The sequence below is a fragment of the Pseudochaenichthys georgianus genome, chromosome 7 (genome assembly GCF_902827115.2).
Source record: "Pseudochaenichthys georgianus chromosome 7, fPseGeo1.2, whole genome shotgun sequence".
NCBI classification, from domain to species: domain Eukaryota; kingdom Metazoa; phylum Chordata; class Actinopteri; order Perciformes; family Channichthyidae; genus Pseudochaenichthys; species Pseudochaenichthys georgianus.
This window is the reverse complement of record NC_047509.1, coordinates 3,489,339-3,513,948: the sequence shown is the minus strand read 5'-3', so window position 1 is coordinate 3,513,948 and position 24,610 is coordinate 3,489,339. Positions and strand designations below refer to the sequence as shown.

Here is a 24,610-nt window from a genome sequence, read left to right as displayed (position 1 = left end):
CCCGTGCATGAGGATGTGTGTGCAGGAGTGTGTGTGTGTGTGTGTGTGTGTTTGGCCCTGAGGCAGTTTTACTTTCTTGAAGCTGTCTGTCAGCCTTATCAACACCTCGGCTCACTTCCTGGTTTCTAGCAGTCTTCGATACACACTCACACACACACTGACAGAGAGGGAGGGAACAGTGAAGTCGTCTTGTATCTACACTTCTCTCTGAGTGCGTGCGTGTGTCTGGGTGTGTGTGCAAACTCACATTGAGGATTTCTACGACACTTTCGGATATGTGCAGTTTCTGTGCAGGATCCCTCCTCCTGTACCGCCTCTCTGAGCCGCTGTTTGAATGTTTTTGGAACTTTTTACAGAGTTTTTCTCCATGTTTGCTGTCCATGGCAGAACCCCGGCAGTGAGTGTGGTGAAGGCGGACTGAGAACACAGGTTGAATGCGAATAGTTGAAGCCTCCAGCTGCATGAAGAGGTTATAGTTTCTGTAGTTTTCTCACGGAGAGAGAAAGCGAGAGGACAGGGGAGACACTTTGAACCTGAGTGTGTGCGCGGATCCAGGATCAGCTCAGGATGTCTGACTCTGCCTCCAGTTTCCTGCACATCGGGGATATCGTGTCCCTGTACGCAGAGGGCACGGTGAACGGCTTCATCAGCACCCTAGGGTGAGTGGATGTCCGCGTGCACCCTGGGGTGATCCCCGTGCACTGTTTTCTGTGGAGATGTTCACACACAATGTACTTTATATGTAGCTATACATTTGCTTTAATATTCAGTGTCACATGTCATAACAGTCAGAACCCAGTTGTCTATTCATGTAAACACTCTAAACGGGTTGTTTTATACAGGTCTATTAAAGGCACATTTCATATTTGGTGTTTTGCACCAGAAAGCCAATAATTAGAGCCATATTTTAACATTATTACACTACATTAGATAACGTAAGGAGACTTGTTTTATCCTTCTAATGATATTCCACTAGACACATCTCAAGATGAAAATGATTATTATAAATGGACATTTGACTTTAAAAGGATTTTTCAAATGCATTTAAATCTATTTATATGTTTGTAATACAGATTTGATTTACTTTGTTGGCCTTCTGTAGCCTAATGCTACTTAAAATCCCTTTATTTGACCTAAAATTCCATTAAGAATCTGGACCTGTTTTGTTAGACCATAAAGTGAATAATGAAAGGCACATTTTAACATTACTGCATTAAATCCCATAAGAAGATGGAAACAAAAGGATCCTCATGATATTAAGTCTGTATACATGCACGTTAATATTTAATAATTTATACATATTTCCTTACTTTGTTGGCCTTCTGTAGCCTGAACACTTCTTAAAATCCTTATTATTATATTATAATTTTGTTTGTAAAAGCTTCACTAATTATCTACATCTGTTGTTTTAGACCATTAAGTCAATAATTAAAGCATATTCCAACATGTTTTGTGGACAGTTGACATTCTAGTGTGTTTTACATAAGTCTACACACACACTCTTCACCGTGAACTCAGTGTCCCGTAAGTTTAATAGTGTATTGTATCATGATGTTAAGTCTGTTTTACATGCACTTAAATCTTCATTGTTACAGCAAAGGGGGCGGTACATATCACGTTTAATAGTAGAACAACATAATAACTAAATAAAGTACACTTACCAGCCAGGAATAACAGGTGTAATTATTATAAGTGTTTGGAGGACTTTCCTTTTAAGGTTTCAATGGACTTAAATCCACACACTCTCTTTACTGCAAACTCATTGTCCTTTAAAAGACTCTGGAACTTTATTACTGATATTTTTCTTTACTTTGTTGGCCTTCTATGGTCTGATACATGCTATTACAATATTATATATTATTAAAAGCTCCACTAAGAATATAGATATTTTGTAGAAAATCAATAATTGAAGGCACATTTCAACATTATTACATTGCATCCCATCAGGACATCGGCACACAATCCATTATTTGTTCATGCTCTTGTTTCAGCCCTGAACGCATATATTTGGAAAGGAACATTTCCCCATGATATTAATTATTATAAATGGACACCTTATTGTTCTTACTGTGTTTGAAAAGAGCAATTGTCCATATTGCAATGTTGATAGCATGTCTATTAATTGTGCAGCCCGAGTGCCTGTGTGACATTATGTCAGTAAAGACCTGTGTTTGTTCTACAGTATATGACACACACTTCCCCTTCACTTGTTCAACTAGTTTACCACGTGGTGAGGAACACAATGTAAATACTATTAAGTACTGCATGATTTGCACAAGCATATATAATACGGCTTCCTGCACACTTCATGTTTAGTAGATTTCTTTGTAGCTTTTGTTTTGATTTTATGCTAAAGCTCAGGTATCTGCTCTGTGCTTCATGATCTCTGCGTTCACACCATAACTGACAGTATCACTGAAGGTGGACTGATCTCCTTTTCTGGCGTTCTCCTAGTCCACCGGTTTATTATTTTGGTCTGAGAGCAGATCAGTGCACCAGGGCGCTGTAACTTCAGCAGGTTTAATAATCTGACCATGTAGAGAGTTTACAGGTCACAGAAATGCTGCTGTGCCTTAAAGAGGACATACTCTGCTCATTTTCAGCTTCATATCAGTGTGTAGTGTCTCTACTTTAAAGAGTCCTCTCCTGCTGATGTTCAGGCTCATATCAGTATGTAGTGTCTCTACTTTAAAGAGTCCTCTCCTGCTGATGTTCAGGTGTATATCAGTATGTAGTGTCTCTACTTTAAAGAGTCCTCTCCTGCTGATGTTCAGGTGTATATCAGTATGTAGTGTCTCTACTTTAAAGAGTCCTCTCCTGCTGATGTTCAGGTGTATATCAGTATGTAGTGTCCCTACTTTAAAGAGTCCTCTCCTGCTGATGTTCAGGTGTATATCAGTGTGTAGTGTCTCTACTTTAAAGAGTCCTCTCCTGCTGATGTTCAGGTGTATATCAGTATGTAGTGTCTCTACTTTAAAGAGTCCTCTCCTGCTGATGGTCAGGTGTATATCAGTATGTAGTGTCTCTACTTTAAAGAGTCCTCTCCTGCTGATGGTCAGGTGTATATCAGTATGTAGTGTCTCTACTTTAAAGAGTCCTCTCCTGCTGATGTTCAGGTGTATATCAGTATGTAGTGTCTCTACTTTAAAGAGTCCTCTCCTGCTGATGTTCAGGTGTATATCAGTATGTAGTGTCTCTACTTTAAAGAGTCCTCTCCTGCTGATGTTCAGGTGTATATCAGTGTGTAGTGTCTCTACTTGAAAGAGTCCTCTCCTGCTGATGTTCAGGTGTATATCAGTATGTAGTGTCTCTACTTTAAAGAGTCCTCTCCTGCTGATGGTCAGGTGTATATCAGTATGTAGTGTCTCTACTTTAAAGGGTCCTCTCCTGCTGATGTTCAGGTGTATATCAGTATTTAGTGTCTCTACTTTAAAGAGTCCTCTCCTGCTGATGTTCAGGTGTATATCAGTATTTAGTGTCGACTTTAAAGAGTCCTCTCCTGCTGATGTTCAGGTGTATATCAGTATGTAGTGTCTCTACTTTAAAGAGTCCTCTCCTGCTGATGTTCAGGTGTATATCAGTATTTAGTGTCTCTACTTTAAAGAGTCCTCTCCTGCTGATGTTCAGGTGTATATCAGTATGTAGTGTCTCTACTTTAAAGAGTCCTCTTCTGCTGAAGTTCAGGTGTATATCAGTATGTAGTGTCTCTACTTTAAAGAGTCCTCTCCTGCTGATGTTCAGGTGTATATCATTATTTAGTGTCTCTACTTTAAAGAGTCCTCTCCTGCTGATGTTCAGGTGTATATCAGTATGTAGTGTCTCTACTTTAAAGAGTCCTCTCCTGCTGAAGTTCAGGTGTATATCAGTATGTAGTGTCTCTACTTTAAAGAGTCCTCTCCTGCTGATGTTCAGGTGTATATCAGTATTTAGTGTCTCTACTTTAAAGAGTCCTCTCCTGCTGATGTTCAGGTGTATATCAGTATGTAGTGTCTCTACTTTAAAGAGTCCTCTCCTGCTGATGTTCAGGTGTATATCAGTATTTAGTGTCGACTTTAAATAGTCCTCTCCTGCTGATGTTCAGGTGTATATCAGTATGTAGTGTCTCTACTTTAAAGAGTCCTCTCCTGCTGATGTTCAGGTGTATATCAGTATGTAGTGTCTCTACTTTAAAGAGTCCTCTCCTGCTGATGTTCAGGTGTATATCAGTATGTAGTGTCTCTACTTTAAAGAGTCCTCTCCTGCTGAAGTTCAGGTGTATATCAGTATGTAGTGTCTCTACTTTAAAGAGTCCTCTCCTGCTGATGTTCAGGTGTATATCAGTATGTAGTGTCTCTACTTTAAAGAGTCCTCTCCTGCTGATGTTCAGGTGTATATCAGTATGTAGTGTCTCTACTTTAAAGAGTCCTCTCCTGCTGAAGTTCAGGTGTATATCAGTATGTAGTGTCTCTACTTTAAAGAGTCCTCTCCTGCTGATGTTCAGGTGTATATCAGTATGTAGTGTCTCTACTTTAAAGAGTCCTCTCCTGCTGATGTTCAGGTGTATATCAGTATGTAGTGTCTCTACTTTAAAGAGTCCTCTCCTGCTGATGTTCAGGTGTATATCAGTATGTAGTGTCTCTACTTTAAAGAGTCCTCTCCTGCTGATGTTCAGGTGTATATCAGTATGTAGTGTCTCTACTTTAAAGAGTCCTCTCCTGCTGATGTTCAGGTGTATATCAGTATGTAGTGTCTCTACTTTAAAGAGTCCTCTCCTGCTGATGTTCAGGTGTATATCAGTATGTAGTGTATCTCCTGTGACATATCTCCATTCTTTAATGTTGCAGCACCTCTTTTCACCCTCTGTCTGAAACCAGAGCCCAGTCTGCTCCGATTGGTTAGCTGGCCGGCTCTGTTGGGATTGGTCAACCACCTAGAAAGTGTTGGAGTGCTAGCCAATAGAAGTGCTAGTGTTAAATAGTGATGTCACTGAGTTCAGGAAGTAAGCAAAGGAGTCCAATGGAGGTGTTTCAGGCAGGGGGGGGGGGGAGAAACTCATTCTTTAGCCTTTGTAAACCACTGACATGCACAACACAGGCCTATAGAGCACTACAGGAGAGTTAAAACCCCAAAAGGCCTCATTAAAGTTTCCACTGTCATCTGAACATAACATATTTGTATAACATCTGTGAAACTACTATGGTCCAATACGAATACAATATTTGGGAATAAGGCAAATCTGAATTAGATTGTAATTTATTTAACAACAAAACTGTCTATGGATCTCTTTTAGCATTGTAAATATCAAGCAGTTGCCAGAGCTGTGAATAAAGAACAACTAATGAGAAAACTAGATAAATATACAACTCAATTCCACCATAATAACCAAGGATTTATGATAGGTACGATATTCAGTAGGTATGATTTTTTGCAGCTACTCGACTAATATTTGCATCTTCTCTCTGCATGTATTGAGCGTGACATGTGTTTTGTTTGGTTCATCCGGATCCTCCTCCTCTTTCATTCTGCAGGAAAAACTGATTTGAATATGGATTTGTGTATCTGAATAAGCGCAGGTGTTTTCAGTCACAAACTGAACCAGCAAGAGGAGACAGGGATGTCCCGCCCCTTAGCCTATCAGGTACAATGTGTTGGAGCGCTAGCCAATAGAAGCGTGAGCGTTACATAGTGATGTCACCATATCACTGAAGTAAAGAAGGAGTCCAATGGATGAGTTCTAGGCAGGATGGGGGGGAGTCGGTCGGAGAGAAACACACTCTGGAGGGAACATAGGTATTTGAGCTTTTGCAGACCATTTACATGCACACACACCGATATAACACACTACAGGCAGGGGGGAAACCAAAAAGTGACATTATTACAACATTATCTAAAGCAGGGGTTTTCAAAGTGTGGGAAGGTGAGCCTCCCCTCAGAGAACATAAGAACAGCTGCGCCCCCCCCTCCCAATTATTATTGTTGTTGTGGATAATGCAGTGGAATGCCCTTACCTACTGGCCTCGTTAAATCAAAGTGGTTACTTTTGTTTGGCTGGGCAGTGCAGTTTTACACACCGTCTTATTTGACTTTCTCAGGACTTAAAACTGTTTTCTGGGGGCAGACCCCCACAAAGAAAAAAAAAAATGTACACACGTAAGGTCATCATCTTAACAGTTGTTTATGCTCATCGAGTCATCCGTGAGCAGAGCATCAAGTTGGCATGCCTATTACAGCTGAATGTGGCGATTACCATCTTGTTCAGCAAAACGCCTCAAACTGATTAAGATCTAAAGCTTTAGTGCGTTTTGATTCAAGTACAGCCAAACTTGACAGTCTCTTCTCTGTCATAGTAGACCTCAAATACCTCATTCCTTCCGTGTACTTGGGTACGAATGCGCCATCCCGTTCAAATGAAATCGCGGCAATCACATTTCCTCGCTCGCGCCAGGGCCGGGGGAGGGGTTATAAGGCGGCTCGCGTCTTGTGCTGCATTCACTTGCACTCGGACATTAGGGATTTTCTCTCATAAATGTCCGATGAGCCACAACTTTTATTTCAAAACAAAGCTGACGTTTTCTGCCAGACGCTGTCTCCTCTTTCACTTTAGGTAATTTCACTAAAAATCGATCCATGTTTCCGCTCGCATTAAGTTAGCTGAAGTCAACTAGCTAGATTTCACTGTTTCTCGTTATTTCTTTCTCACGCTGCACCTCCCCTGAAGCTCTCTGGCGCCGCCCAGGGGAGGCGCGCCTCACACTTTGAAAACCGCTGATCTAAAGCTTACTTTTACTGAATTTAGGAGAAATCCACAGTGTCAAATAGACAAAGTTAGTAACATAAGCACCTATTGTAAATCTGTATTTTGGAAGTATTCTTAAAGCTAGTCTGAAACAAAGGTAATGAGTTCATAACTCTGACGATCAGAGAGTTCATTAGGTGACGTACTGACATAACACAACCTTTAACACACAGAGAAAGTGGCAGCTATGTATGGCAGGAAAAGGAAGTGGTACGAGTATGTCCAACAGAGATTTCCAATGTGCCAGTCTGTGTGTGTGTTTCCTGTTATTTCGCCCACTCCTCTTAACTTCATCTTGACCTTTACCTTATGTTTGTTGACTTTTACTGGCTCCCGTTGACCTGTATGGAACAATAGGTCACCAATTTTAGCCGCATTAGCGTCACATGCTAACAGCTGTAAGGAGGGAGATGCTATTGGCACGTCATTGGTACATACCGTATGCAAATGGCAATATTTGTTCACCAGTTGCCTTGATACTGATACTGTGAAAATATCGTGGAGTGGACCATTGATGCTTGCAAATAAGTACACAATGAGATTTCTATTACATTTTTTAGATTATATTTGATTCAACTTTATTGTCACCGCACTGAGTACTGAGACAAGGAAATGCAGTTATGTAGCGTTTTACCAGAATATGCAAGAGAAGCAGTGTAATTTATAGTATAATATGAATATATATAAAAATGCTAAAGTACACATAGTATAACAGTGGTCTCGTGTTAGCAGGCTGAGTGATTCCAGACTAGATGTAAAAAGGAAAATTGTCCATCAGTTTAAAAAAATGCAACATCAGGTCTTTAAATGTCACTTCTAAAGAAATGACTTAAAACAGATTATAGATGCCGGTAAATTGAATATTGGACGATTTATTGATTCATCTTTTTTAACTCTTACTTTTTAAGTAGATGAATTCCCTTTAGCTCTCAGTAAGCCCACAGTTTGTTTTTAATCCGTGTTGCCTATGCATACTAGAGAGAGAGAGACATTTGCCTATGAGAGCCAGAGAGGGAGATGTCAGTTGATGAACCTGCTGGTTTCCTTACAGTCAAATACTGCGGCGTCAACACAAACAAACAGGATTCACACAGGTCTAAGAAAAAGAAGACCTTTAAAGAACAGATGGAGGCATGAACCTGAGCTGCAAGAAAAGTTGAGCAACTGCAAAATAATCAACAACTTCTGAGAATCGATTAATCGTAATTATCGTAAGTAATAAAATAGAGATGTCTCTTAAGTGTGGAGATTCCCTTCTCTTTTATCTCATTGTTAACCAAATATATTTTGGTTTAAACTCACAAAACAACATTTTGTAGCAACTGTGTTTCCTGCCAGGTTATTTCACGTATTACGTTAATGGTATTTTCTATACATCTGTTGTTGTAATTGTTTGTTAGACCCATATACCTTTTGGTTTTTAAAATGAGTTTTTTAATGTGAGATTTCTTCCCTTAATAGTAGGAAGAGACATTGTTTTATAGTTACAAAAATAATCTTTTAATGCAGAAAATGTCTCATTCCCACTGCCACCAACACAAATACATTACATTTAGCTGACGCTTTTATCCAAAGTGACTTATATAAATTCATTCGACCAAGAAGATACAAACTTGAAGAAAACAGAATCATATAAGTACATCAGGCTTCATAGAGCAAAACCATTTCAAGTGCTACTCAACTGGCTTTAGATAAGCCAGTGCTTTGTTAGTATATAAGTGCGTTTTTTAATTTAATTTTATCGCTCGAAGTGGAGTCGAACAAGATGAGTTTTCAGTCTGTTCCGGAAGATGTGCAAGCTTTCTGCTGTCCTGATGTCAATGGGAGCTCATTCCACCATTTTGGAGCCAGGATAGCAAACCCATGTGTTTTTGCTGATGGGAACTTTAGTCCCCCTCGCAGCGAGGGTGCAGCGAGCCGTTTGGTTGATGCAGAGCGGAGTGCACGTGCTGGGGTGTACGGTTTAACCAAGTCCTGGATGTAGGAAGGACCAGATCCATTCGCAGCATGGTACGCAAGTACCAGTGTCTTGAAGTGGATTCTAGCAGTTACCGGAAGCCAGTGGAGGGAGCGGAGGAGCGGCGTGGTGTGGGAACATTTAGGAAGGTTGAAGACCAGACGAGCCGCTGCATTCTGGATGAGCTGCAGAGGTCGGATGGCACATGCAGGTAGACCAGCCAGGAGGGAGTTGCAGTAGTCTAGGCGTGAGATGACGAGAGCCTGGACCAGAAGCTGCGTCGCTTTCTGGGTCAGGAGGGGATGTATCCTCCTGTGAAGCTGACCGTTGAGCGGCCCGACCAAGCAAGGAGGCAGAGACAAAACATCCAAAATACAACCCGGTGTGGGCATTGATTACTCACGGGCACATGACACAGCCTCAATCTCACTGTTCAGGTGAGCACAGTCACCAGCCACAAGGATCTCACACACCAAACAAAACAGGAAACACAGAGCCTAAATACCCACACTAATTAACCCAACAAGACACAGGTGAGGGGGGAGGAGACAACACAAGGCACCAGGTGCACACACTCAACAGCAACAGACATGGGGAAAGGGAACACTTTTCAAAATATAACACATGTACAATATACAAAGCCCGAAGCCGTCAGTCCACAGTGACGAAGCCATCTTCGTCACACCTCCTGATGTTGTAAAGCGTGTATCTGCAGCAGCGGGTTGTGGCAGCGATGTTTGCAGTGAAGGACAGGTTGTTATCTAGGGTCACACCCAGATTCCTTGCAGTCTGATTCGGGGAAACAACAGAGGGGCCGATGTTGATAGTTAGGTCAAGAGTGGGACGATCTTTTTCAGGAAGATAAAGCAGTTCAGTCTTGTCAAGGTTGAGCTTGAGGTGGCGAGCAGACATCACTGAGAGATGTCAGCTAGACAAGCAGAGATGCGTGCGACAACCTGGGTTTCAGAACGGGAAAAATATACAATGAATTGAGTGTCGTCAGCGTAGCAATGGTATGAAAAACCATGCGGGCTAATGACAGATCAGAGCGAGTTTGTGTACAGAGAGAAGAGGAGGGGACCGAGGACAGAGCCCTGAGGGACCCCTGTAATTTACTTTATACATAGCTGTTTGAGCAAAAATATATAATATTATTTTGATTTGGGGTTGACAGTCTCTTCCAGGCGACTCCAAGCTTTTGAGATAATGATTGAATACAGAGTGATCTCTGGTCCGCTGTCAGAGAATAAATGTTGATCTTAGGATCATATCTCTGCTGAGAGCTGGAGATAAGGATGAGGCAGTGTCTGTGGTGCAATAGTTAAATATCTGCCTGATGTTCCACACAAGGAACGTTTATTTGTACAGAAACCTTCACCTGCAAGGCAATTCAAATACTGCTCTACATAAGACAAGAGAAGACATAAAGGAAACACAAGGCATTGTAATAAGACACAGGGATAGTATCTATCTAAGAGTAGAACTAATTAAAAAAAGACAAGATAAACATTAGATATAAAGCTACAGTGGAGCTACAGGGCTGGAAATGAACACATAATCCTAAATTTAACTCAAAAAGGAAACAGAAACGTTCTTATTTAGACGTCTTGAGCCGTCTTTGTGGTTTGTTTGAACTTGAGTGGGATGCTTTCACACGTTTTCTAAGCTGTTACTTTTCTTTCTGCAGTCTTTTTTGTTAATCCTGATCACTGTATGGCAGAGGAAAAGGGGTTTCTTTATAATGTTTCTAACGTACATCTTATTTAAAAGAGATCTGCTCACTTAAATTATATTTTTTAACTCATGACTGGGATGTTCGCTCACACTTCACAGGAAGTCAGAGATATCAGTATCAGACCATCTTTGTTTGATTTTTGTCGGACTGCAACTGACAATTATAAATATTTCTTTCATAAAATGTCTGCGTCTACTTCCTTGGGTCACAATAAACTTCTTTCTGTCGCTTTATTTTTACTACAAACTGTTCAAAACCCAAAGATATTGAGTCGTCATAGTTGATAATAAGTATCTACTAATATTTAAACTTAAAAACAGCTGCAACCAGCAAATTCTGAGCTACTGATCTGTTGATTGAAAGTCCGACTATCTCAGCTTTGAGTTTGTAATTTCATTGATTTTGCAATGCCATAATGCATTTAACGGATGACAATATGTTGGAGTGTAACCAACAAATGTCTCCTGCAGGTTCAGTTTATGACTGAAAACACCTGCGCTTATTCAGATACACAACTCCATATTCAAATCAGTTTTTCCTGCAGAATGAAAGAGGAGGAGGATCCGGATGAACCAAACAAAACACATTTCACACTCAATACATGTAGAGAGAAGATGCAAATATTAGTGGAGTAGCTGAACAAAAATCATACCTACTGAATATTGTACCGATCATAAATCCTTGGTTATTATGGTGGAATTGAGTTGTATATTTATCTAGTTTTTTCCTTAGTTGTTCTTTATTCACAGCTCTGGCAACTGCTTGATATTTACAATGCTAAAAGAGATCCATAGACAGTTTTGTTGTTAAATAAATTACAATCTAATTCAGATTTGCCTTTTTCCCAAATATTGTATTCGTATTGGACCATAGTAGTAGTTTCAGAGATGTTATACAAATATATTATGTTCAGATGAAAACTCCAAGGGGAAGTGCATTGTGCATGATAGTTCCCCTTTTAAAGAGGCCTTTTGGGGTTTTACCTCTCCTGTAGTGTTCTATATAGGCTTTTGTGCATGTCAATGGTTTATAAAGGCCTGCTTGAACCACCTTCATTGGATTCCTTTGTTTACTTCCTGAACTCAGTGACATCACTATTTAACACTAGCGCTTCTATTGGCTAGTGCTCCAACACATTGTACGTGATAGGCTAAGGGGCGGGACATCTCTAAACAGTTGACCAATCACAACAGAGCCGGCCAGCTAACCAATCAGAGCAGACTGGGCTCTGGTTTCAGACAGAGGGTGAAAAGAGGTGCTGCAGCACAGACAGTATGAGAAAAATAAAGAGCTTTGTGAACATTAAAGCATGGAGACATGTCCCAGTAGAGACACTACATACTGATATACACCTGAACATCAGCAGGAGAGGACTCTTTAAAGTAGAGACACTACCTACTGATATACACCTGAACATCAGCAGGAGAGGACTCTTTAAAGTAGAGACACTACATACTGATATACACCTGAACATCAGCAGGAGAGGACTCTTTAAAGTAGAGACACTACATACTGATATACACCTGAACATCAGCAGGAGAGGACTCTTTAAAGTAGAGACACTACACACTGATATACACCTGAACATCAGCAGGAGAGGACTCTTTAAAGTAGAGACACTACATACTGATATGCACCTGAACATCAGCAGGAGAGGACTCTTTAAAGTAGAGACACTACATACTGATATACACCTGCACATCAGCAGGAGAGGACTCTTTAAAGTAGAGACACTACATACTGATATACACCTGACCATCAGCAGGAGAGGACTCTTTAAAGTAGAGACACTACATACTGATATACACCTGAACATCAGCAGGAGAGGACTCTTTAAAGTAGAGACACTACACACTGATATACACCTGAACATCAGCAGGAGAGGACTCTTTAAAGTAGAGACACTACACACTGATATACACCTGAACATCAGCAGGAGAGGACTCTTTAAAGTAGAGACACTACATACTGATATACACCTGAACATCAGCAGGAGAGGACTCTTTAAAGTAGAGACACTACACACTGATATACACCTGGACATCAGCAGAATATGGCCCTTTAACTCAAAAAATTCAACCAACGTAGAAGTGCTTAGTGATGTTGCTAATGTTGGTTAAGTTGTATCCGGTCTTAATAATAAACTAGATCTGTTTTAGTCTTTGGAAACATGTATAGTCAGAGGGGAAGAGATAAGGAGGCAAACATGTGAGGAAGACGTACAGATGGGACCTAGGAATGAACAGAAAAACTTGATTATTGATGATGTTTGACAGAAACACTTCCTGCTGATTAACTCTGAAACAGATGTGGATGATGTGATTTCTATAGATCAGCTTAAACACTGTGAAACACGCCAGCTGCCCAATCATGTTCACTGAGTCAACACACCTGAGTGTTTGTGTGTGTCTTGTGAATGGAGCAATCAGCAGCACACACCTGGGACACACCTTGCAGGCAGACAAAATACCTGAGAAGCTGTTTTAAGTGACGGGGGAGGGGGCGCTGGACTCAAGAGACAGGGAAGAAAGAGAAAAAAACACATTTGGGAAAATGGGAATGTGTTTTGGAAAGTGAAGACTTATTGAAAGACAGGCATGTAAAGAGGAAGGGTAGAATGTAGATATACTGTAAGGGTAAACAGAAAACACAACTACGCTAAGAAGAGATAGGAAGGAAGGAAGGAAGGAAGGAAGGAAGGAAGGAAGGAAGGAAGGAAGGAAGGAAGGAAAGAAAGAAAGGGAAAGAAAAGTGGGAAGAAGGGAAACAGAAATTGAAAGTCAAGAAAGAGATTGATAGTTGACGATAAAGATAAATATGAGACAGGAAGAAAAGAAGAAGGAAAAGTGAAGACATTATAAAAAGTGTATTATTAGTCTTTCTTAAAAACCAAACAAATAAGTCCATGGGTTTAGGAAAACTCCTACTTCATTGGAGAAATAAACTATATCAAAACATGTAAACACATTTCTAAAGCCCGTTGTATCAGCTGCATTTAGGGTTAGGGTTAGTCATAAACCAAGTCAGCATTAAATGCAAGTCAGTACATTTTTTCCGCCACCAGTGCAACAAAGTGGTTATAAGACGATCACAAAGCACAGCTACACATATTTTAAGCCTTGTTTCTTGTTGAGTTGAGTTTAGTTTGGTTGGTTTAGTAATGTTTTTACTGCAGGAAATCAACACATTGAACTGTTTACTCTTTGCTTGTGTTGTGGGTCTTGTATTGCGATGGATAATGTGGACACAGATCGTTGAAGCAGCCTGTTGGCCGGAGGATAATGTAATGTATATGAATGTTGGAGCTTTTCCCAGAATCCCTTGCCGCTCCTGATTTGTTTGCAGGCTGTGGTTTTGATTTTGTAATTGGCCGCTGTGACCCTGACTCGGCCCGAATGCAAACATATGACCATCATGTGACGCAATTATTCAAATAGCTTCAAGCCAACGCAAAATATATCCTTTACATTACATAAAGTTCTTTATATGCTTAATTCATGGTCGTTAAAGGAGCTCTACTCAATGTGTAGATCCTTCATACAAAACCATGCACACACACACACACACACACACACACACACACACACACACACACACACACACACACACACACACACACACACACACACACACACACACACACACACACACACACACACACACACACACAACACACACACACACACACACACACACACACACACACACACACACACACACACACACACACACACACACACACACACACAGTTGAAGCTTTATTTTCGTGCAGTGAGCAGACAGCCTGCAGTCAGTAGGATTACCTGCCCATTCATACACGCATTAACTACAATCACCAGGAGGCCAAGTGTGTGTGAGTTTAAGTGTGTGAGTGTGTGTGTGTGTGTGTGTGTGTGTGTGTGTGTGTGTGTGTGTGTGTGTGTGTGTGTGTGTCAGTCAGTCACTATTGAGCCCCTCTGTTGCCTAAACACTGATCGTAAAAGAGATTTACTCTAATGACACCACACACACACACACACACACACACACACACACACACACACACACACACACACACACACACACACACACACACACACACACACACACACACACACACACACACACACACACACACACACACACACACACTCAAATTTGACTCACGTTTCATCATTGTAAAGGTTCCAGTCTGCCTTAAGCCTATGACGTACAATGTGTTGGAGCGCAAGCCAATAAAAGCGAGAGTGTTACAGTGATGTCATGATGTTCCTGAAGTAAACAAAGGAGTCCAATGGAGGCTTTTCAGGCAGGGAAGGAAGTGTGTGGGGAGGGAACACAGGGATTGTAGTCTTTACAGACCATGTACATGCACAAAAAGCTTTATAACACACGACATGAAAGGGAAGCCCCCAACCAGCACAGTAGGCCTTCTGCTCTTTAAAACCTCCCCTCTTGCTTTCCTCACAGTCTCTCAAACCTTATCTGTCCATCTAAATGCTCACTTAACAACAGAGTGGAAACATCATCTAAATAAAGATTAGGAGTCACCAACACGTGAACGTCTTCTGAAAAAGGACTGGACAACTCTTTTCTCAAGGTTCAAGGTTCTTTATTGTCAAACTAGCTACAGAGTAATTATGTCGTTGAACATCTTAGGTCACAGGCTTCTCCAACAATGCAACACAATAATACAGATAAGCAGACACTATTAAAACAATATTAAAATATACTATATTAAAAGTAATAAAAAAAGAAAAATAGTTTGAAAGTCTGAACGTTTTCACGTTAAAGTCCCTTCACACCCTGCTGACGATCAAACTATCGATCTTTAAGGTTTAAAGATCGGTTTAAGATCAGTTTTATGAATGTTCCCTGCAGACTGCATCCCTGTCAGCTCCTCCTTATCATGTGGACTTTATATATTTTTTCAGTCAGTGTTTTCTTGTGCTTTATACATATTTTGGCATTTTTATCCTTTTCTCTCCTTGTTGTGTTTTTCCTCTGAGACAAAGGTCACAGAGGAAACGTGACGAATACATACACTTTTATTTTAAAATGTTTTTAACGTTGGTAATATGGTGTTTTTTTAATGAATTATCTTTTTAATATCATGGGTTTTTAAGTGGAATCACCTAACAGACTTTTCTTCTTCTGTGGTTTTTATCTGCAGGTTGGTAGATGACCGCTGTGTGGTCGAACCGGCTGCTGGAGATCTGGAGAATCCTCCAAAGAAATTCAGAGGTAAGAGTGTGTGTGTGTGTGTGTGTGTGTGTGTGTGTGTGTGTGTGTGTGTGTGTGTGTGTGTGTGTGTGTGTGTGTGTGTGTGTGTGTGTGTGTGTGTGTGTGTGTGTGTGTGTGTGTGTGTGTGTGTGTGTGTGTGTGTGTGTGTGTGTGTGTGTGTGTGTGTGTGTGTGTGTGTGTGTGTGTGTGTGTGTGTGTGTGTGTGTCACTTTATAGTAGACAAACACAGCAGGTCATAAATGACCTGCTGTTTCTATTTAGTGATGTCGAAATATATCGAAATATCCCGAACAGTTTTATTCTTGAGGCCAAGTCTAAACGGAAAACAGCAGTTTAATCATCATGCACCCGTTCAATGAACTAAAACCACATAACAAACTGATTATTTTTCTTTTCCATTCTTAAAAAAACACATCCAAAACACAAACCCCCCACCTTCCCAACATAATTGTTTTAATTGTTTCATCACCATCAGGAGAAATGATCTCATTGCACTTTCATTTCAAAGCAGGTCTAGACCCTTCTCTTTCTACCACAGATAATAAAATGCAATATATAATGTGCTTCCACTCGTGAAGAGAAACAGGACCAGACCTGGTTTTTAACCCGATCGATCTAGTTAGTAACATGCATGTTTGGGAGATGAGTGAATGTAGAGATGAAGAGAATTATAATATTAGAGGTGAAAGTCCCAGTCTAATCCTATAGCAGCAAAACTAAGGAACTTGTTCTATTAAATCCCGAGCCAGTCCTAACTATGAGCTTTATCAAGGTTGCAGCCTCACACTCTAAAAAGGTGATTGTGTGCTTGATGGAGCTGACACAAGATGATGCATCCATGACAGCGTTTCCACTGCAGCGGGTAGCTCGCTTTAAGCGTGCCGAGTCGGGCGGGGCCCGTTTTTGGTTGCGTTTCCACTTGGCCTAGTACCGGCTAGCGGGTCCGAATTCACCTTTTTTCTGGCCCCATAAAATCGTGGTTCTAGGGCCAGGAACAACCAGGCTGGGTCGGGCTGAGCATGCTAAACTAGAGAGAATCGCTGGCAAGGGGGCTACAACTACAACAAGATGCACATATTTGACCGTGATTTAATTGTAATACACGTTTCAAAGTGATGCCGAAGTAACAACATACTGATACCGGTTAGTAACAACCATGAATTAATGCTTTCACAAGTCTGCAGACAGACGGCAGGAGAAAAACCTTTTAAAATGCGTGTTTTCTGAATGGAGATCGGCTAAGCTAACGCAGTATACTCCGACCGTCCACGCTCACAACAACGGCCTACAGACATGAATAAAGCAGCGACTGTATTCTCCATGACACAGGCAGTCTGTGGTTTGTACTTGTTTAACTTCTGTCTAGTTTCTGAACAGATATGAAGATTAAGATAGAGCTTTATTGTCTCCCTTAGGAGAAATTGGTCTTGGGCATCGAGATAATACACATAGAACATTCAGGTCAATCAGTCATAGATACAGAGCAGAGATCACATGGCAAAGAAACAAACAAGAAACATACAGGTACAGAACTTTCCCTATTGCACATATGCATAGTGTCCGTCAGATTGCACACATCCCTATTGTGTCCATACCTATTTACACATAATGCACTTCCCCTATTTAACCTTCTCGATTGCACAAACTACACTGTACACATTGCACCTCCAACAACTCCCAACAGCATAATCACAATTGTTTCTGACTGTTCAGCAGCTTGACTGACAGATACGAGGAGCTGTGAGCTCTGAGGGCTAACAGCTAACGGCTGATGTTGTTTTTTGGGGCGCTCATTAAAGATGACGTCACGGCTCTGCCTACACTGCGTTACTATAGTAACGACCCCAGTTCCTAAACTGTAATGGAAGCGCAGCATTAAAGTGAGCCGGGCCTAATAAGGCCTAACCAAACCGAGCGAGCCCGAGCGAGGCCTGCAGTGGAAACGCGCCATAGTGTCCTGCTTTTAAACTATTGAAATGGAAAATATTGACGTTTATTTCGAGTTCTTCGGTGAGGGAAATGGAGGACATGTTGTCCGAAGAATTGTATTTATTAATTTTATGTCTTAAAACATGAACAAATAGCGACAATTGATGTCCTCAGTTCCAAATGCGATATTCCCCGTCCTCACCATGAGATCACACGTCGGCCTGATTCTGGTCCTGGGTCAGGTCTCTTTATAAGAACCACGAACACCTCCAGAGTGCTGAATGAAATATAAATGATGTGCGTGAGTGATCTAAGTCCAGCTGCTATCATTAGACACACACACACACACACACACACACACACACACACACACACACACACACACACACACACACACACACACACACACACACACACACACACACACACACACACACACACACACACACACACACACACACACACACCACACACACACACACACACACACACACACACACACACACACACACACACACACACACCATCTGCTCTGTTTGAGTTTGTGACAGTAAGCAGTTGAACTAGTTCACATGTAGATCAGAGTCACAGCTCAACTCAAAAGTCACACATTTTGGAACTCTTGGCGGGTACTTATATTTAAAAGTACCATGAAAAAATCAATTAAATACAAATAATCATTCATTTCTGGCGCTTAATCTGGATACATGATTTCTTGACTTTCCCTCACACCACCGACAGGTCCGCTTTTTAATCGGTCCCTCCAGGAGTCAGCTCTCAGACAGAACGACCATATTTGGTCATCGGGCGGGAAGTATAAATGTGACTGAAACTCTCTCAGAGACTTACTGTCAGACGCTTCAGCGGTTTAAAGATATGAAACCAAAAACAACCAATTAGCTTCAGGCGCTGCTCCACCGACCAATCAGCACTCTGGAACTAATCACCCACACCAAGAATGTAGAATAAATAGTGTTAGCTATTTTGTAGTTCACATTTAAGCATTAAAATATCTAAACTGACCTATGCGACATATTTTGTTGAGTTGTGTACTTACATTATCCCACAAACTTCAAAGATTAAATATGTTATTTTAATCAAGGTAATATATGTGTCAGTGTTTAAGCTGTTGTAAATTGACCTCTTACCTACATTTAAGGCACATTTTTAACTTGAACTTTTCAGGCTTTGGTGTTTTTAATTCAGATGAAGGATTTCAGTGATTGGACTTCTGGATTTTAAGTTGTCAGAGAAAGAAGTCGAGCAAACATTAGCAAGTACCATAGAAGAAGTACACATTTTTATTTTTTATTTATCCAGGAATGTCCCATTGAGATACAAGATCTCTTCTTCCAGGGAGTCCTGACATTTCAACATGAAGCTTTATTCAGTGTTTCTCTCAGTTAGAATGGCCTTGTTTGTTTATTATTGAGAGTAAGACGCCTCTGTGGATAATTCGGCTCATATTTAAGACGTGCTGAACAATGTGAAGGAATCTTAACAGCAATGGTGATGAAGACACTGACTCCCATCATCCTAGTGGCAGAAAGGGTAAGGGGTAGGTTTAGATATTACTTAATGTGCATTTGACTTTAAATATAAATAATAAAACCGAAAGGAATTCTTCATTTTTCAAATTATTTTCTGTGACGTGTCAAAGACATTGAGCCTGAATGATTTTCCAGTGCTTTCAGGTTGAATTGAACTTTATTTAAACACATATTTTCTATTACATCTGAATCTTTTCTGTTGTGTTTCCTCAGACTGCCTGTTCAAGGTTTGTCCCATGAGTCGATACTCGGCTCAGAAGCAGTTCTGGAAAGCCAAACAAGCCAAACATGAGAAGGACAAGATCGCTGACGTGGTGCTGCTGCAGAAACTACAGGTAACACACACACACACACACACACACACACACACACACACACACACACACACACACACACACACACACACACACACACACACACACACACACACACACACACACACACACACACACACACACACACACACACACACACACACACACACACACGTCTGCTCACACACACTTCTGCTCACACACACTTCTGCTCATACACACACTTCTGCACACACACACACACACACACACACACACACACACACACACACACACACACACACACACACACACACACACACACACACACACACACACGTCTGATCACACACACGTCTGATCACACACACCTCTGCTCACACACACTTCTGCTCACACACACACACACACACACACACACACACACACACACACACACACACACACACACACACACGTCTGCTCACACACACGTCTGCTCACACACACGTCTGCTCACACACACCTCTGCTCACACACACTTCTGCTCACACACACCTCTGCTCACACACACACCTCTGCTCACACACACGTCTGCTCACACACACACCTCTGCTCACACACAAACGTCTGCTCACACATACTTCTGCTCACACACACTTCTGCTCACACACACCTCTGCTCACACACACACCTCTGCTCACACACACAGCTCTGCTCACACACACACCTCTGCTCACACACACAGCTCTGCTCACACACACCTCTGCTCACACACACACCTCTGCTCACACACCTCTGCTCACACACACACACACACACACACACACACACACACACACACACACACACACACACACACACACACACACACACACACACACACACACACACACACACACACACACACACACACACACACACACACACACACACACACACTTCTGCTCACACACACACCTCTGCTCACACACACACCTCTGCTCACACACACACCTCTTCTCACACACACACGTCTGCTCACACACACACTTCTGCTCACACACACCTCTGCTCACACACTTCTGCTCACACACACACTTCTGCTCACACACACCTCTGCTCACACACACTTCTGCTCACACACACTTCTGCTCACACACACCTCTGCTCACACACACACACCTCTGCTCATACACGTCTGCTCACACACACACTTCTGCTCACACACACCTCTGCTCACGCACACACTTATGCTCACACACACACACCTCTGCTCACACACACACACACACACACACACACACACACACCTCTGCTCACACAGATAGACGTTTATTATCAACTGATGTGTCTTTCATTCTTTGATTCACGGTTCTCTCCTTTGCATTGATGATTCAAATGATCAAGGCAAAGCTTCATTTATACAGAAAAGTGTTTTAAATAGGTAGAAATACTATTGCCAAAAAATACATAATAACACTTAAAAAAAATCAATACAATTAAAGAATATATATTTTTTTGGACTAAATAAAATACATATTTTCATGTAAAAATTACCCAACTACAAAACTCACTTTGAAGCAAAGAAAGCTCTTTTTCTGTGTCTGGTCCGATGCTCTTTAGCTGCATGTTAGTTGACTAAACTCATTTGAAACCGGACGCTGGTAAAACCTCCTCTACTTCCACTAGGAGACGATGAGCACTCACTTTCCATTTACCTGACTGTGTGAAAAAGTATTTGGTCAAGCATGGAAGAAGATTATTTATTTTGCATTCTGTGCACGCTGTGGAATAGTCAAGAATAAAGCTGGACATGTATCCTTGGTGCTAGCGCTAGCCATCATGTATCCTTGGTGCTAGCGCTAGCCATCATGTATCCTTGGTGCTAGCGCTAGCCATCATGTATCCTTGGTGCTAGCGCTAGCCATCATGTATCCTTGGTGCTAGCGCTAGCCATCATGTATCCTTGGTGCTAGCGCTAGCCATCATGTATCCTTGGTGCTAGCGCTAGCCATTTGATTTATTATCCACTTTTATTCCCAACAATTGTATTTGAACTTTGGAGATGTATGTTTTCTTCAGATTTGGACATTTTCTTTCTACATGTCAACTTTATCCTCCAAGTACAAAACCAGAAAATGTGAATGTGTGCAAAATAAGTTGTTTACAAAGACATGTCCAACACAGAGAGCAGGATGTTATTACTATCCACTACAAATACTCTGAGTGATCATTGTTAATGTTTGGTTGCATCGCAGCATATAAAGACAGGGTTCACAAACAGATGTTACTTTATTCTGTGTGTGTGTGTGTGTGTGTTTTGCAGCATGCGTCCAACCTGGAGCAGAAGCAGAACGAGACAGAAAACAAGAAAGTCCACGGAGACGTTGTCAAATATGGAACAGTCATGCAGGTAAAGTGCTCATAAGTTCTATTAAAAAGAGGGTATTTATTAACATTAACATGAAACTGGGGCGCTGTTGAGTTCCTGCCCTGGAAGCGCGGCTGATCGGCTCCACAGGAAACATGTGAAGGTTACTGATTGTCTCAGAGTGTTTGAAATAACAGAGATATGACATCCGAGATAAGATTGTATACAATAAAAGTTCACAGTCATGGATCACTGAATACAGTCTCCAGGAATCTGGTCTAGACCCTTTGAGACTGCTTCGTATCGGTTTGAATTATAATCATTCAAATCAAACGACTAGAAATATATTGATTTATAAAAAACACAAAGAATAATGTAAGGCGATGTGGATAGCACAAAACAACTACAATACGACATAACGACAGAAATGCAAAAACACATTCAAAAAGACAGCACATGTTAACATAGAGACACAACATAACTGTGGAGAGACGCAGAACATTCATGGAGCCGCAAAGCAGACGAGAAAAGACTCAAAAGGACTAAATAAATGCGAAATTCAGAGCAAAAAGACGGGAATTTACCACAAAAACACAGAATTTGTACAAAAACCGCATAATTCGCCGTCTAAAAGAGACAACACATAGACAACGATGAAACACATACAAAACACAAAACACTCCATATAATGTATTCATATGAAGGGGGCGCTCTTTAACAACGTGCTGTATTCAACGTCTCATAATTAGAACTGGAGATGAAGCGATGTTCCCTTTTCTTTGAATATAGTTTTCTTCCATCTTAATTCACTACAAACAGCCAAAGTTGTTTCCAGTATGTTCCTCGAGCATCATCTCATTTCATTTGGGTCAATTCCTCAAATAGAGTCAAAACACAGAGGACAGCACGTAGTAAGCATGCTTGTTACCCTACCTGGTAGAGATGGAGGTCCTTCTAAAGGCTTGTTGGGTTGATCCAAAACAGAACTATATGTTATGACTCGGACATGACTTTAGGAAAATGTTGTGTTTGTCCGTAACTCTTTTCTGCAGCAGGCGATTCCCCATGTGATGCTCTCATGAGTATTTCTCCAGGTTTATGAACTAACTGAATTCATTCATAAAATAAAGTCACATAGCTTATTAGCATATCTACAGAAAAGAAAGGCGTCTTTAACTGAATGAACATACAACAACAATTCAAAGTAAACCATCCTATGAGGTTGAAGCTGGAGGAGATGGAGCTGGTTTTAAATGCTTTCCATGCCTGAAATTGAATTAATCACAGTCCTGTAGCTAATGCCAGTTTGTTGGCATTGGCAACCAGGTGATTCACACCACTCCCTTCCCCTCGCCATGGCAACATCTGTCCTTTTGACTTTGCCGATACATGTGAGATAGTTTACCCCACACGCACGCACGCACGCACGCACGCACGCACGCACGCACGCACGCACACACACACACACACACACACACACACACACAATCTGGGTGTGGTTGCTGTCGAAAGAAACTCTGTCAGATCACGATAAAAATTCCTGTAGGAGAAAGGTGTGTGTGTGTGTGTGTGTGTGTGTCAAAGGTGTGCAGGTGGTGACACGGATCATTTCATAATTCTACAGTAGAAATAATAACTAAACTGCACCTTCCTCATGTTTATACACACACACTTCAGTTTAGACAAAGAGGCCATTATTACTGTTAGTGTGTTACAGTTTTTAAATGTCATGAGCAGAGCCTGACGACACGTTGGTGCCTCCACGCCGTCTGATTTCATGATAACAGCAAGAGAAACTAGTCGAAAGAAATGAAGCAGCTGCAGAATGACTGTAGTAAATAGTATCAGTGGAAACACTCACATCTGGTTCGAGTCTGAACGTGAGACTGAGGAAGAATATATAACACATTCGTCTGTTTGCAATTTATTTATCTATAAATCATGTTCAATGTACTTGTATATAGACTCTTCTTGCACTATTTCATTTTTATTTGTATTTACCTGCACATCTCAAAACATTATCTTGCACTATTTCATTTCTATTGTTATTTCTTTCACTATTTGTATCTGTTTAATTAGTTTTACGTCTTATATATATATTCATGTTGCGTTGTGGGAGGAGCCTGTGAGTTAAGCTTTCTCCACTGAAGCTGCTGCGCACATGACAATAAAGCCTTGCATCTTAAAATCTTGAATCTTGCACCAAAGTTTTATTTATTTGTTTATTCCACAGTTCTTTTAAAACAAAACATGTACTCTTCATATAATTAGACGTATTACCATGTAATGCAGTTCTGAGCTATTCCTCGTATTCCAATTTAGATATGAGGATGTCATGATCTACGGTGTCAAAAGCTTTTTTCAGATCAATAAATACCCACATTGTACATTAATACTTTCCAATGCTGATGTAATTTCTTCCATGATTTCCATTAGTGCAGATCGGCTGCTCCTGAAGCCAGAGTCCTTTATTCTGATCAATACAATAATCACATTTTTGTAAGAACTCTCTCTCTCTCTCTAGTTGCTGCACATGAAGAGTAATAAGTACCTGACGGTGAACAAGCGCCTCCCCGCTCTCCTGGAGAAGAACGCCATGCGGGTCACCCTGGACGGGACGGGGAACGAGGGCTCCTGGCTCTTCATCCAGCCCTTCTGGAAGCTCAGAGCCAACGGAGACAATGTGAACACACGGATTAGCACTCATCTGCAACAGCGTGTTCTACATAATAAACACCAGAGGATAATAACTACTTAGTGACGGCTGATCTTCTCCGCAGGGCCACCATTAAAATCATCTTCTTACCTTTCCATAT

General features: G+C 41.1%; 1 protein-coding gene across 1 annotated transcript in view; it reads left to right on the top strand.

Moving 5' to 3' along the window:
- Positions 1 to 396: 396 nt before the first annotated feature.
- The window catches only part of itpr3 (inositol 1,4,5-trisphosphate receptor, type 3), a 114,819-nt gene continuing 90,605 nt past the window's right edge, over positions 397 to 24,610 (top strand). The window contains exons 1-5 of the mRNA XM_034086586.2: positions 397 to 659; positions 15,620 to 15,690; positions 19,383 to 19,504; positions 21,750 to 21,836; positions 24,319 to 24,477. Of these exons, the coding sequence (XP_033942477.1) occupies positions 568 to 659; positions 15,620 to 15,690; positions 19,383 to 19,504; positions 21,750 to 21,836; positions 24,319 to 24,477 (531 nt within the window). The 5' untranslated portion in view covers positions 397 to 567. The remainder of the gene's footprint in view (positions 660 to 15,619; positions 15,691 to 19,382; positions 19,505 to 21,749; positions 21,837 to 24,318; positions 24,478 to 24,610) is intronic.